This window comes from Brachionichthys hirsutus, chromosome 10, assembly GCF_040956055.1.
Source record: "Brachionichthys hirsutus isolate HB-005 chromosome 10, CSIRO-AGI_Bhir_v1, whole genome shotgun sequence".
Taxonomy (NCBI): Eukaryota; Metazoa; Chordata; class Actinopteri; order Lophiiformes; family Brachionichthyidae; genus Brachionichthys; species Brachionichthys hirsutus.
In genome coordinates, this window is record NC_090906.1 from 13,394,927 (window position 1) to 13,407,332 (window position 12,406).

General features: G+C 55.1%; 1 protein-coding gene across 1 annotated transcript; it reads left to right on the top strand.

Moving 5' to 3' along the window:
- The first annotated feature begins 9,007 nt into the window (after positions 1-9,007).
- LOC137900658 (histone deacetylase complex subunit SAP30L) lies at positions 9,008-12,406 on the top strand. Its single transcript, XM_068744782.1, has 4 exons — positions 9,008-9,442; positions 10,137-10,259; positions 10,355-10,453; positions 11,119-12,406. The coding sequence occupies exons 1-4, from the start codon at positions 9,257-9,259 to the stop codon at positions 11,248-11,250; spliced, it is 540 nt and encodes a 179-aa protein (XP_068600883.1). The 5' UTR covers positions 9,008-9,256; the 3' UTR covers positions 11,251-12,406.

A 12,406-nucleotide genomic window follows, 5' to 3' on the forward strand; every position in this document is an offset into this window, starting at 1 on the left:
AACCACCGGCACCGTGCTGGACCGCTTCAACCGGGCCCACTAGAACCACCGGAACCGTGCTGGACCGCTTCAACCGGGCCCACTAGAACCACCGGCACCGTGCTGGACCGCTTCAACCGGGCCCACTAGAACCACCGGCACCGTGCTGGACCGCTTCAACCGGGCCCACTAGAACCACCGGCACCGTGCTGGACCGCTTCAACCGGGCCCACTAGAACCACCGGCACCGTGCTGGACTGCTTCAACCGGGCCCGCTAGAACCACCGGCACCGTGCTGGACCGCTTCAACCGGGCCCGCTAGAACCACCGGCACCGTGCTGGACCGCTTCAACCGGGCCCACTAGAACCACCGGCACCGTGCTGGACCGCTTCAACCGGGCCCACTAGAACCACCGGAACCGTGCTGGACCGCTTCAACCGGGCCCACTAGAACCACCGGCACCGTGCTGGACCGCTTCAACCGGGCCCACTAGAACCACCAGCACCGTGCTGGACCGCTTCAACCGGGCCCACTAGAACCACCGGAACCGTGCTGGACCGCTTCAACCGGGCCCACTAGAGTCATCCACCTCCCTGACATCCTCCCCGGGGGCCTCCTGCTGATCCGTGCAGAACCCCCCAGAACTCTCCTCCCCCCCCCCCCCGCCTTGCCCTCTGTTGCATCACCAGGGTGGGGGCTCGGGCTGTTGGTCTGGTGGTGCAGGTGGGGGTTGCCCCGCCCCCGAGGCCCTGGTAAAACCTGGTTTTGAGTCCGTCCACGCTGACCGGGTCAGATTTAAGTCCTTCTGTGAACAGTCTGGTGCTGGTACCGGTTCTGATCCGCTTTCTGCCCCCCCACCTCACTGGCAGGTGTGTGTTTGAATGAATGAATGAATGACTGAATGTACCCATGAACTCGATCTCAGTGCCTTGTTGGAGGACGGTTCAGCACCGGGGAGGCGGCGCCGACCTGTGGGCGGAGAACCGTTAACTCCGCCCTAAGACGTCGTCGGTTCCGTTCTGTTCGACCCAAAGGACCGTTTCAAGTCCGTCCGGTTCTTCTTCTTGGTTGGTGGTTCTGGTGACGGACTTCCTGCTGGGCGTGGCCTCCACCTGTTCATGTGTTTATAAAGGGAGGGGTTTAAAATGAATCATTGTGATGGACTTTGAAGTAACCGTGACGACGATGAAGTTGGGTCTCAGCTGTTTATGATCTCCAGGTTGAACCCGTCTAAAACCCGATCCTCTCCAAGAATCCGTCTAATCCTGATCCGCTTCCAGAACCCGTCTAATCCTGATCCGCTTCCAGAACCCGTCTAATCCTGATCCGCTTCCAGAACCCGTCTAATCCTGATCCGCTTCAAGAACCCGTCTAATCCTGATCCGCTTCAAGAACCCGTCTAATCCTGATCCGCTTCCAGAACCCGTGGTCACATGTGCCGCTAACAGACGGACGAACAGAACCCAGCCCTGATCCTCATTGGTGGATTGCTGGATGGCGGTGATACCGCCATCCAGCAATCCATCAATCCGTGGTACCGCCTCTAACCAGTTGATGTCATCAACCAAACAACTGGTAGGTTGTTGAACAAAGACGTTTGATTTCAATCTCCATGGAAACGGGTTCATTCCACTGTGATACAAACAGAAACTTCCATTTCGTCCGGCGGTCTTTCTGTGGGATCCGACCCGGCGTCGCCACGCCGGTATTTTGTAAAGGAGTTGTTAAATATTTAGCAATCTGTACAGCTTCTGGATTGTATCATATTTTTGCTGACGCTGTGAAATAAAAGGTTTCTATATTTGGATGAATTCCTGCCTGAGGCGTGTTGAACCCGTCGTCACGGCGACGCCTCTTCTTCCCTTGTCAGATCTCCTCCGTACCAAACGATCAAATGTAAGATGCTCGGAATAACAGCCCGGTTCGTTTCCTTCGTCTTCCCCGTCTGGAACACCGTCGATGATCCCAACCTTCCGATGGGCCTGATTCTGGTTCTAAACCCGTTTCGGATCGGGATCAGTCCAAGTCTGAATGTTTCTTTACGTCAACCAGGTCAGTTTGACGACGACCGACGTTCCGAGGATTATTATTTTGACGGAACCGGAGCTCTTCTGGGGGCGGCGCCCAGGTGAGCCTGAGGCACAGCAGCCCGATTCCACCTGTGCCCAATGCTTTGTGTTATTTTTGGCTCCGCCCCCCCCCCCCCCCAGGTGAGTCATTTTATTAGGACTGATTAGTCCTTTAATTTAAAATCAACATTTTAATCCTAGCTTGATGATTATATTTACGTTTATGTCAAGCGGCATCGGTAACTCAGCGGGAGTGACTGGTTTAGAGTTAAACTAGGACTAAACTAGTACTCTGTGGCAACTTAACTTATTGAGTTAATTTAATTCACAGAATTATCCTTCCACGTCAACCAGATGCTAATTTGCTGCCATTAAAAGTCCAGATTGTGAAGCAGCCAATCAGAGAGGAGCCTCAGGCCACGCCTCCTGTACCATGAGCAGGTGCAGTTCTCCTAGGGGGCGCTCTAGTCCGCAAAGCCTGGCGCCACGTCATAATACAACTTTAATCAAAAGTTTTTAAAAGGCGTGGCTTTTCTTCACATAACCACACCCATTTTGTTGCCCCGCCCCGTCGCCGGCGGAGACGATGGGTACGGAGGTAGAACCTTGAGAGAACCTTTTTGGGCTGGATCTGATTGGAACACCCGCATTATAAAACGCCGATTTTAGCAGTAAAATTCCAGTTAATTAGCAAATAATCAATCAATCCCTCGGACCGCTGGTCTGTAACCGGGACGGCGATCCGGCGTTAGCTGCTTTACGTTAGCGCAGCGTTCCGCCGAAGGAGCCGTTAAGTTCCATCGCTGGGCTCGGAACCATCAGGAGGAGGAGCCACCAGGCAGGAAGCACCTCTGGCTGCTCCTCCATTGGTGGAGGATGGATGTCCCGCCTCTTCCTCTGTCTGATGGCGGGACATCGTCCTCAGGTATTCCCTTAGCGTCACGCTTGTCTCGAGTCTTTCATCGTGCCGTTTCCTCGAACCGAAGGAACGTCTCCATCCTCGAAACACGGCGAGGAGGCGGAGAGTTTTATCTCGCCGCATTGATTAAATAAAGGCCACGGCGTCCGTGTGAGACACGCCGGCGCTGAACTGATGTGTTTTCTATTGGTTCTGATTGATGAACGCGGCCCGCTGAGGTCGCGGCGTCCGTGTTGTGGCGGGGAAACAAAGGGCGGGATGAGCCGCCATTGATCCTCCCGCAGCGATGCGGAGCAGCCAGATGCATCTCTGTCCCGGCGCCGCGTTGCGGCCGAGGGCGGATCCGGATCGGAGGCGTCCACACATGCTAACGACTCCCAGAGGGAGGAGTCGTTCTGAGGAGAAACGAGTGGAAACAACCCGGAAAGAGGAGGATGACGTTTTAGGCCCGTCTCTGAGGACGACTCCTCAGGACGCCGCCCGTTTCCGATGCAAAGTGGCAGCACCATGTGGGGGCGGAGCAAAAAGGACCACAGATGCCATAACCATTTCTCCAAACTCATTTCAGGTCCAGCGTCTCCCTCCAGTGTGACTGGAGTCTCCTCCAATACCGATCAAGAGCTGCTCCTGCTGCTCCCGCTGCTCCTGCTGGCTCAGCTAAGCGGCTAAATTCGCTTCCAGTTAAAAAACTGAAGCTCAGAAACATCAGGAAGCGTCGCTGTCAAGCACAACAGCAGCCAGCCTCAGCGGCGCTACGCGCTAATCAGCAAACGTTTGCATGCTAATGCTCTAAATCCAGATGGTGACCAGGATAGCTGCAGAACATTAGCGTGAACGCAATGTTTCAGCATCATGCTTTGTGGCTTCAGAGCTGCTAGCATGACTATAGCTTCACAGAGCTGCTAGCATGGCTAGAGCTTCACAGAGCTGCTAGCATGGCTAGAGCTTCACAGAGCTGCTAGCATGGCTAGAGCTTCACAGAGCTGCTAGCATGACTAGAGCTTCACAGAGCTGCTAGCATGACTACAGCTTCACAGAGCTGCTAGCATGGCTATAGCTTCACAGAGCTGCTAGCATAACTATAGCTTCACAGAGCTGCTAGCATGACAAGAGCTTCACAGAGCTGCTAGCATGGCTATAGCTTCACAGAGCTGCTAGCATGACTAGAGCTTCACAGAGCTGGTAGCATGACTACAGCTTCACAGAGCTGCTAGCATGGCTATAGCTTCACAGAGCTGCTAGCATGGCTATAGCTTCACAGAGCTACATATGAATTGTCCTACATTAAACTGACAGCTACCGGATGCTACATGCTACTGCTACGAGCTACTCTCTGAGCATCATGCTTTGGGGTTGCTAGCACACCAACTCACATAAACAAAATAAAAATCAAAGTCCTCCTCTTCTTCGTTGCCGACGGCGACGGCGTGATATTTTAATCTGGGCTTCTTCCTGTGTCTGTGAGGCGCTGACATTTGGAAGAAAGCGGAGCATCTGTTGGTTCTCATCAAACACAAGCCAGCTCGGAATCCCAGCAATTAGCCAGATCCCGGAGTTCAGCGTTTCCGAGGCCGAGGCTACAAAGCCGAGGAGGAAGCGTATGAATAATGAAGTTCTGTGTGATTAAAGATGAGAATCAAACCAATCAGACGGCCGTCGCCGCAGCGATCTGATTATCTGACGCTCGGCGCCGTTCGAGCCGCGGGAAACGGGAAAAGCAGGAAACGTTTCTTCTTCATGAGTTCATTTGATTCCGATTCGCCTCCGTGTCGCGTTTTAAACGCCGTTAAGGCGACAGAAAACATTCGTGTTCTGTTTTGGTCCTGCGTGAAAACAATCGACCAGAAGCAGCAGAGAGGCGTTCCGACCGATTCTGGCGGGAACGCTCGGCGCCTCTGGGAATGAATCCGCCCATTTCCTAATAAGCCTGAACAGTTGCAGCCTGTTTCTGGATGGATGGTTTTAATTCTCAGGTCTGAGTCTGGAGCTGCGGGCTAATCGTTCAGGCTGGCGCTGGCAGCCCCGTTTCATTTCCCTCTCTTCATTTTCCAATTAACCGAGCCGCGGTCCGGCTGCACTTCGGGAACGCCGCCATAAATGATCCCGTCGAATAAATCAGAGCCCGGGAGCGCCGAGAGGAGAGATGGAAATCCACAGGAAGCTAACAACGGAGCAACGACAACCTCCAATGCTTCGGGAGCCGCGACCCAATACTTCAGTAAACAGCCGGTAAAGAGCCGGTACGCAGCCGGTACACAGCCAGTACACAGCCGGTAAACAACCGGTAAACAGCCGGTACGCAGCCAGTACACAGCCGGTAAACAACCGGTAAACAGCCGGTACGCAGCCGGTACACAGCCGGTAAACAACCGGTACGCAGCCGGTACACAGCCGGTAAACAACCAAACTGAGTGCCGTGACCCGGGTCCGTCCTCACGGGTCCCCCCGCCGCCGGCACGCTGGCGGGATGCAGCCGGGGGGGTCACCAGCCCCCGAGGCCTTTCACCCACCTCCTGCCTCTCCGGACGCCAGGAGGAGCGTCGGGATATTAGTCACGGCGGCTGACGGAGGAGGAGAGGACCGGATTATTAGCGCTGAGGGATTACGGGCCCTCGGCGGCGCCCGGTGAGGCGCCCGGCGAGGCCTGCGCGTCTCCGATAACGAGCCGCGCTTATCTCCCTTCATTTGACAAATATTCCGTCTAAACCCGGTTTGGGAAGAACTTGGGAGGAAAGCCGACTTTGAGAAACGTCTTTTTTAATTCCCGTCTGATGATGAATCGTTTCCGTTTCATTCTGACGTCGTCTTAGCGGTAGCACCGTTAGCGACCGATAGCATCTCACCCTCGCCTGATTGGCTGAGCCTCATGACGTGACTCCCACCCCCAGAACCTGGGTCTGATCGTGCCCCCCCCCCCCGTTTCCTAAAGCGTCTCCTCACTGTGGGGGTTTAAGCCCAACGCCTTGCCTGCCAGGCTGTCGGATCAGGATCAGGAGCTGGTTCTGCTCCTGCCCCGGTTCAGAATGTGGAGCAGCTCCTCCCGTCGGGTTTAGAATGAAATCTGCTTGTTGTTCTGTCACGTCCAAAAAGCGCCGGCGTCTCTCCGATCCGCCTGCGATCCACGGATCAATCACGCCGCCACAGATCGAGCGTCGTGGCGGCGGCGCCAGACGAGCACGCCGCTGTAAATCACCGTGAGGAACAGAGACGCCTCCGTTCGTGGGTTTTTGACTGAGCGTCTCCGAACCCGGGCCTGAAGCCGACCGGACTCAACGACCGTCTGACGGTCCGAAAAGACAAGTTAAATAAAGGGTTTCAGTTCACATCAGGGTCCAGATCCAGATCCAGCTCTGGGGTCCAGATCCAGCTCTTTGGCTCACTGCTGAACTATGGATCAAAAGTCACTCTGCTGCCCCAGCTGGGGGGGAGGGGCATCACCTCTGATGGAGGACAAGGGACTGACTGTGATTGGTCGGTTTCTGCAGCGGCGTGAAGCCCCTCCCCTCTCTCAGGTGAGATGTCCGGACCGCCGCCTGTTGATTTGAAGACTTGTTGTTTACGTGTTTCCTGCTGTGATGAATGGAAACACGGCGATGAGGCGGGTCTCGGGGGCGCCACAGGCCGCCGCCGCCAAGCGCTGACGGCTTCTTTAAGCACAGACAATTTCACACACGAGAGATTTACAGCCGAGCGAAGGGAAATCCATCCGTCTGAATCCGGCGAGGGGAGAGAGTGAAACAGGAAACGCCTCGGAGCGCCGGACGCGTGTCCGGGAATACCGATGGAGGCCGGCGGCGCTCCGGTGGAGGCGTGGAGGAGGACAAATCCCAGATACAAAGTAGAGAGAGGCCTGGAGACACGCACACACACACACAAACGCACACACAGACACGCACACACACAGACACACGCACACACAGACACACGCACACAGACACACACACGCACAGACACACGCACACACAGACACGCACACACACAGACACACGCACACACACAGACACACACACACAAACGCACACACAGACACGCACACACACAGACACACGCACACACAGACACGCACACACACACATACACGCACAGACACACACACGCACACAGACACACACACACACACAGACACACACACACACAGACGTTCCTTTAATATTTGGGTCGATGCCCCGTCAGTGTTTTTTTGTGAGATGGTGGTCGTCAGGGCGATCGCCTTGACGACCACCATCGCTGGACAAAAACAAAACACAACGTGGGCCCGGTGGACCCGGTGGACCCGGTCAGACTCCGGCGCCGTCTGAATGACCTCCTGGTGAACTCTCCTCGCCGTTTGGTTCTGGTTTAAGCATCAGTCTCATCGTTTGGTCTGCCAACGCGCGGCGCCGGTGGCTTTTAGCCGCCGGTGATTTATTCATGGCTGAAGTAACGTCGCTCTCGAACATGGCCCATTTCTCGCCGTCTCGGGGGGGCGGGGGTGTCGTGTAACGCTCAGGTTGTCACGGCAGCGATGAGAGGAGGGGAGCTGGGACAACTTTGAATACGGTGAGAGCCGTTTTCGTGTTATTGCCTCTCGGAGGCATTTCCCCGCTGGAATAAATCTCTAACCGGCAAAGTGGGAACGCCGTTAGTGTTTCTCCGCTCCATCATCTCCCACTTTTAAAGTCAATCAGTCGACACACGATCAGCATTCCCCGCCGCCGCCGACACGAACGTGGCCGAGGAGAGACGCCGGGCTATTAGGTTCCCATCGCCTGCTGTCAGAACACGCCCATTAAACGGTCTTTATTGGACCCGGGTCCATTAGCAGCTAAAAAAGCTAATCCAATCGCCTTTACACCTTAAATATCTTTTAATGGTGTCCTTCCTCTTCATCCTTCCCTCGTCCTCGCTCGGCCATTATCCCAGCATGACGAGGCCGGGACTTTACACAGGAGCGCAAATACACATCAGACAAACGACAACCAAGAGCGTCCGTAGCGAAGCCACGTGGCACACAGACACGAGGAGCCGCGGCGCTGGTGGCTGATGATCCGGGAGGAAGGGTTCCTCCTGGGGGGGGGGACTTGTCCTTTAAGCCCTAGCAGGCGTTAGCACGTAGCTCATATGTGGCAGCGGGTTCGGGTGCCACACCCAAACGAGCTGCACGATATACAGTTTTGTAGATTCGTATTTTACCTGAATCACAGACGATAACTTTATAAAACTCAGCGTGTTCATGATCGTTCTGCAGGAGAACTATTTACGTCTGCTCTTCTTCGGGTCATTTCTTTATAGTAAGGTATGGTATGTGACGTCACTACTTTAGTTTTTCTCTGCTGCAGGTGTCTGATCAACATTATTCAATACACAAAACATTCAAATAAAGCAGCATAATAATATAACGAGACAACTAATAAAATCACTCACGTCAACATTATTTGTTGACCTTTGTCGCCCCCTAGTGGTTCAAACAGAATTCACATCATGACTCGTCAGCCGACCTGCTCGGCTGTGTCGCGTCGACTTTCCGGTTCATCCACGTGTATTTAGACATATTTATCACGTGTTCGACTCATTTAAAGTTATTTATCACTAAATATCGCGTAAATCTAACACAGCGAGTTTCTGTCGCCTTTAACTCTGATTCACCGTGCAAAGCAGGACACCGAGAGAAACAGGAAGCGCCAATGGGCGATTGATGTTTCACACAGCCAATAGAAACGCAGGGTGTACACTCTAGTCCCGCCTTCGCCTAGAATTGCCCAATCGGGGGGTGAAGATTGGAACTTCCGCTGCCCAGTCGGAGCGTGTCCATTGTACGAGCTCTTCTGAAAGAGTGCCGCGATTACTCTTAAATACGTGATTTATTGAACGCAGCGTCACCTGTCGTTACCGGTCGCCGCCATTTAACGCGAAATTATTGGAAGCAGGATTTGGCGAGCGTCCCTGAAAGCGGCGGTTTGTTGAGGGGACGTAGCCGCTGGCTCACCGTCGGAATTCGGTCTTTGGCGGCTCCGCCACCTCGCTCCCCCCGCTAGAGCGAGAGCCAGCGACGGTCAGCTGCGGCGCGAATCCGGTTAAAACCGTAGGAGCATGGCTTCAAACAAAGGCTAGCGCCTTTGAAAGTAGGTCGCCAGGATAAAACGCAGCCGACTCTTAGCTTCCGGGCTAGCCACGAAGACGAGCTAGCTGGCTAGCACCACCGGATTGCGTTTCACGAAAGGACCGCGCGCGAGCGACAGACCGGCTGAGCTAACCGGCTCGTTGTCGGTTCACTGATCACTCGGGTCGTCGAACAGACAGCCGCGCAGGATGAACGGGTTCAGCACCGAGGAGGACAGCCACGACGGGCCGCCTGCCCCGCCGTTTTACGGGCAGAGCTGCTGCCTGATCGAGGACGGAGAGCGCTGCGGTCGCTCCGCCGGAAACGCCTCCTTCAGCAAGAGGATCCAGAAAAGCATCTCGCAGAAGAAGCTGAAGCTGGACATCGATAAGAGCGTGAGTGGAGCTACGAGCTAATGTTCGATAAGGGTAAAGCTAGCGGCTAATGTTGGCCAGCTAGCTGGACATCGATAAGAGCGTGAGTGGAGCTACGAGCTAATGTTCGATGGGGGGTGAAGCTAGCGGCTAATGTTAGCCAGCTAGCTGGACATCGATAAGAGCGTGAGTGGAGCTACGAGCTAATGTTCGATGGGGGGTGAAGCTAGCGGCTAATGTTAGCCAGCTAGCTGGACATCGATAAGAGCGTGAGTGGAGCTACGAGCTAATGTTCGATGGGGGGTGAAGCTAGCGGCTAATGTTAGCCAGCTAGCTGGACATCGATAAGAGCGTGAGTGGAACTACGAGCTAATGTTCGATAAGGGGTAAAGCTAGCGGCTAATGTTAGCCAGCTAGCTGCAGCCAGTGTCCGCTTGGTTTAAATGTCAGGCTAGCATTAGCCGTGCTAGCTCCCCGGTCTGACCCGCCGTTCCTCGTGAAAGGTCGGCTAGCAGCGAAGGCGTCATTTAACCACAGGTAGAGCTCGAAGCGGTGTTCGAGTCTCCCAGGTTCCCGCCACGTCGGAGGCGACTTGCTGCGCTCCGTCCGGCAGTTCAAGCCGGTTTGAACGCCTGCTAGCCGGTCCCAGATGAGACCAGGGACCCGGGACGGGACGGGTGGGTTCCTCCGTTCACCCTCACGCTGCTGTTTGCAGGTTCGACACCTCTACATCTGCGACTTCCATAAGAACTTCATCCAGAGCGTCCGCAACAAGAGGAAGAGGAAGACCAGCGACGACGGAGGAGAGTCTCCGGACCACGATGTGGAGGTGCCCGAGGTAAACCGGACCGTTCTGGAACGTTCAGTTTCTGCCCAGTCAGCAGAACCCTGTAGAGTCATCACCTTCCTCCTCCTCTTCCTCCTCCTCCTCAGGTCGACCTTTTCCAGCTGCAGGTGAACACGTTGAGACGCTACAAGCGACACTACAAGCTGCAGACCCGACCCGGCCTCAACAAGGCCCAGCTGGCTGAGGTGAGCAGAACTTCTTGGCGTTTGGCCCGGTTCCTGTCGCGGTCCAGGAACCCAGAACCTAAAGTATGTCCCTGCAGGCGCTTCGGGAGCGAAGCGCGACAGAAACTGGACTCTTTCCCGCCCCGTAAACGTGTGAGACGCTGGTCCCGGCCGGCGCCGCGCCGTTTGGACCGTCTGGGTGAAACGTGATCGGCTGACGACGCGGCGCTGTCTGAGCCGCTTCCAGGCGGGGGCCTTGAGCCTGACGGATGGAGGCCGGCGAGCGCCGCGGCAGCTGGAGCTGGTTGAGGGCTGCTGACTGCTCCTTTATTAATGAAGTGGGGGGCTCATTAATGGGGGGGAACGTTCAACTTGCATCCCGTGTGCTCGGCGTTCGGGACGGACCCAACCACCTGTCGATCCGGCTAATGAGCGGCGTGGCGCGGCGCGTCCAGGGTTCCTCCAGCGCCGGTTCTGAGTTCCAGTCTCCTCTCAAAGCTGACTTTAGTCCAGTAGTCTGGTTCTCAGAGGGTCGATAAGTGTCATGAATACGTTCAGGAAGTGGGCGTCGGCCTCTCCTGGGCTTCCTATTGGACGCCCAGAAGGGGTGGGCTCTCGTCGCGTCTGATCTTATGAGGGTACAGATGCTACATTTAAAGCCTAACGTAAATGTCCCCCCCCCCCAGACGGTGAGTCGGCACTTCAGGAACATCCAGGTGAACGAGAAGGAGACGCTGACCTACTTTATTTACATGGTGAAGAGCAGCAAGAGCCGCTTGGACCAGAAGGGCGACGGCGGCGGCAAACCGCTGGACTAAACCGACCGACGTTCGCCAGACCCAGCTCCTCCCACTGCCCCGCCTCCGTCCCAGAGGACACCCAGGAGGAGGATCGGTGGCGGCATTTCCTCGTCCCTCTCCTCGAGGACCGGGACTCGCTCGGCAGGTTCAGCGTCGCCGTGGCGACACCGCCTTACGAGTAAAAACAAAAACACTTCCCTCATTTTATCGGTTCGTGTGCGTCGATTCTGTCGCCGAGATGAAGTTTGTGCCAAACAGGAAGTGCTTCCTTTGATTGGCGCCACCTTCACTGACGCTCGTCTGACGAAAAGCCAACCTTGAGTCTCTTCCAGCTGGACGCGGTGCGTTCAAAGACGCTCTTTGAGCACGCACAGGTGGGCTCTGCATCGCTGGGGTCGGTCGCTGCTTTGGCTCCGCCTTGAATCGGCTCCAGCTTCTCGTTTGATTTGGATTCTTCCCTCTCCTCGGCGGTTTAGCGCACTTCCTCATTTTTGGTCGAATCAAAACGCTGTTCTGCTTCGCGTCCGGATGATCGGACGTCACTCGATGGTCGTTGACATGCCTCCAGATGGGGGCGCTAAAGGGTAATGTTCAAACACACTTCTGCTTCATCCAGATGGAGTTGAGATGACTGGAAACCAGTCCAACCAGTATCGGGAACGGAAGGTCGTCTTCTGACCTCTAGGGGCGCCGGAGCCGCTGGATTCAGATCAAACGCTTCGGAACCCTTTGGACTGCGGCGTGAACTCTCTCTCCCCCCCTGAGCGACGCGGCCTTCGCTCTAAATGTCTCACCTGTCTGTCGTGAGCGTTGCCCGAGGAACGTTTTATACGTTTTTACTTGTGCTGATTCGTCCCCCGAGCGTCTCCAACGGACCAGCATGCACTTCATTTGGCACAAAATGGCGGAGTGGCATCGTAGCTGATGGTTTCAGTGCTGAAACGGAGACTCTGGAAGCGCCGCTCTCTGATCCTTTCCTTTTCACCGTCGCGACGGTTGATCTTATTTTAGCGTCTGTTATGTTTCCGTTTTGCCTGTAGCTTTGTTAGCTTCATGTAGATAACGCAAAACTTTATTAACACTTAGGCCAACCCACATTTAACCCAGTTGTATTAGAGAGACATATTTAAATGTGGCTGCTTGTTGCTCCTCATAATAAATGTATTGTACAGCG

What these genes read in the sequence shown, in the direction of transcription:
- LOC137900658 (XM_068744782.1), top strand. Translation starts at nt 9,257, where the DNA reads ATGAACGGGTTCAGCACCGAGGAGGACAGCCACGACGGGCCGCCTGCC. An exon ending in ACGATGTGGAGGTGCCCGAG is followed by an intron (nt 10,260 to 10,354) that starts GTAAACCGGACC and finishes CCTCCTCCTCAG; the next exon opens with GTCGACCTTTTCCAGCTGCA. An exon ending in ACAAGGCCCAGCTGGCTGAG is followed by an intron (nt 10,454 to 11,118) that starts GTGAGCAGAACT and finishes CCCCCCCCCCAG; the next exon opens with ACGGTGAGTCGGCACTTCAG.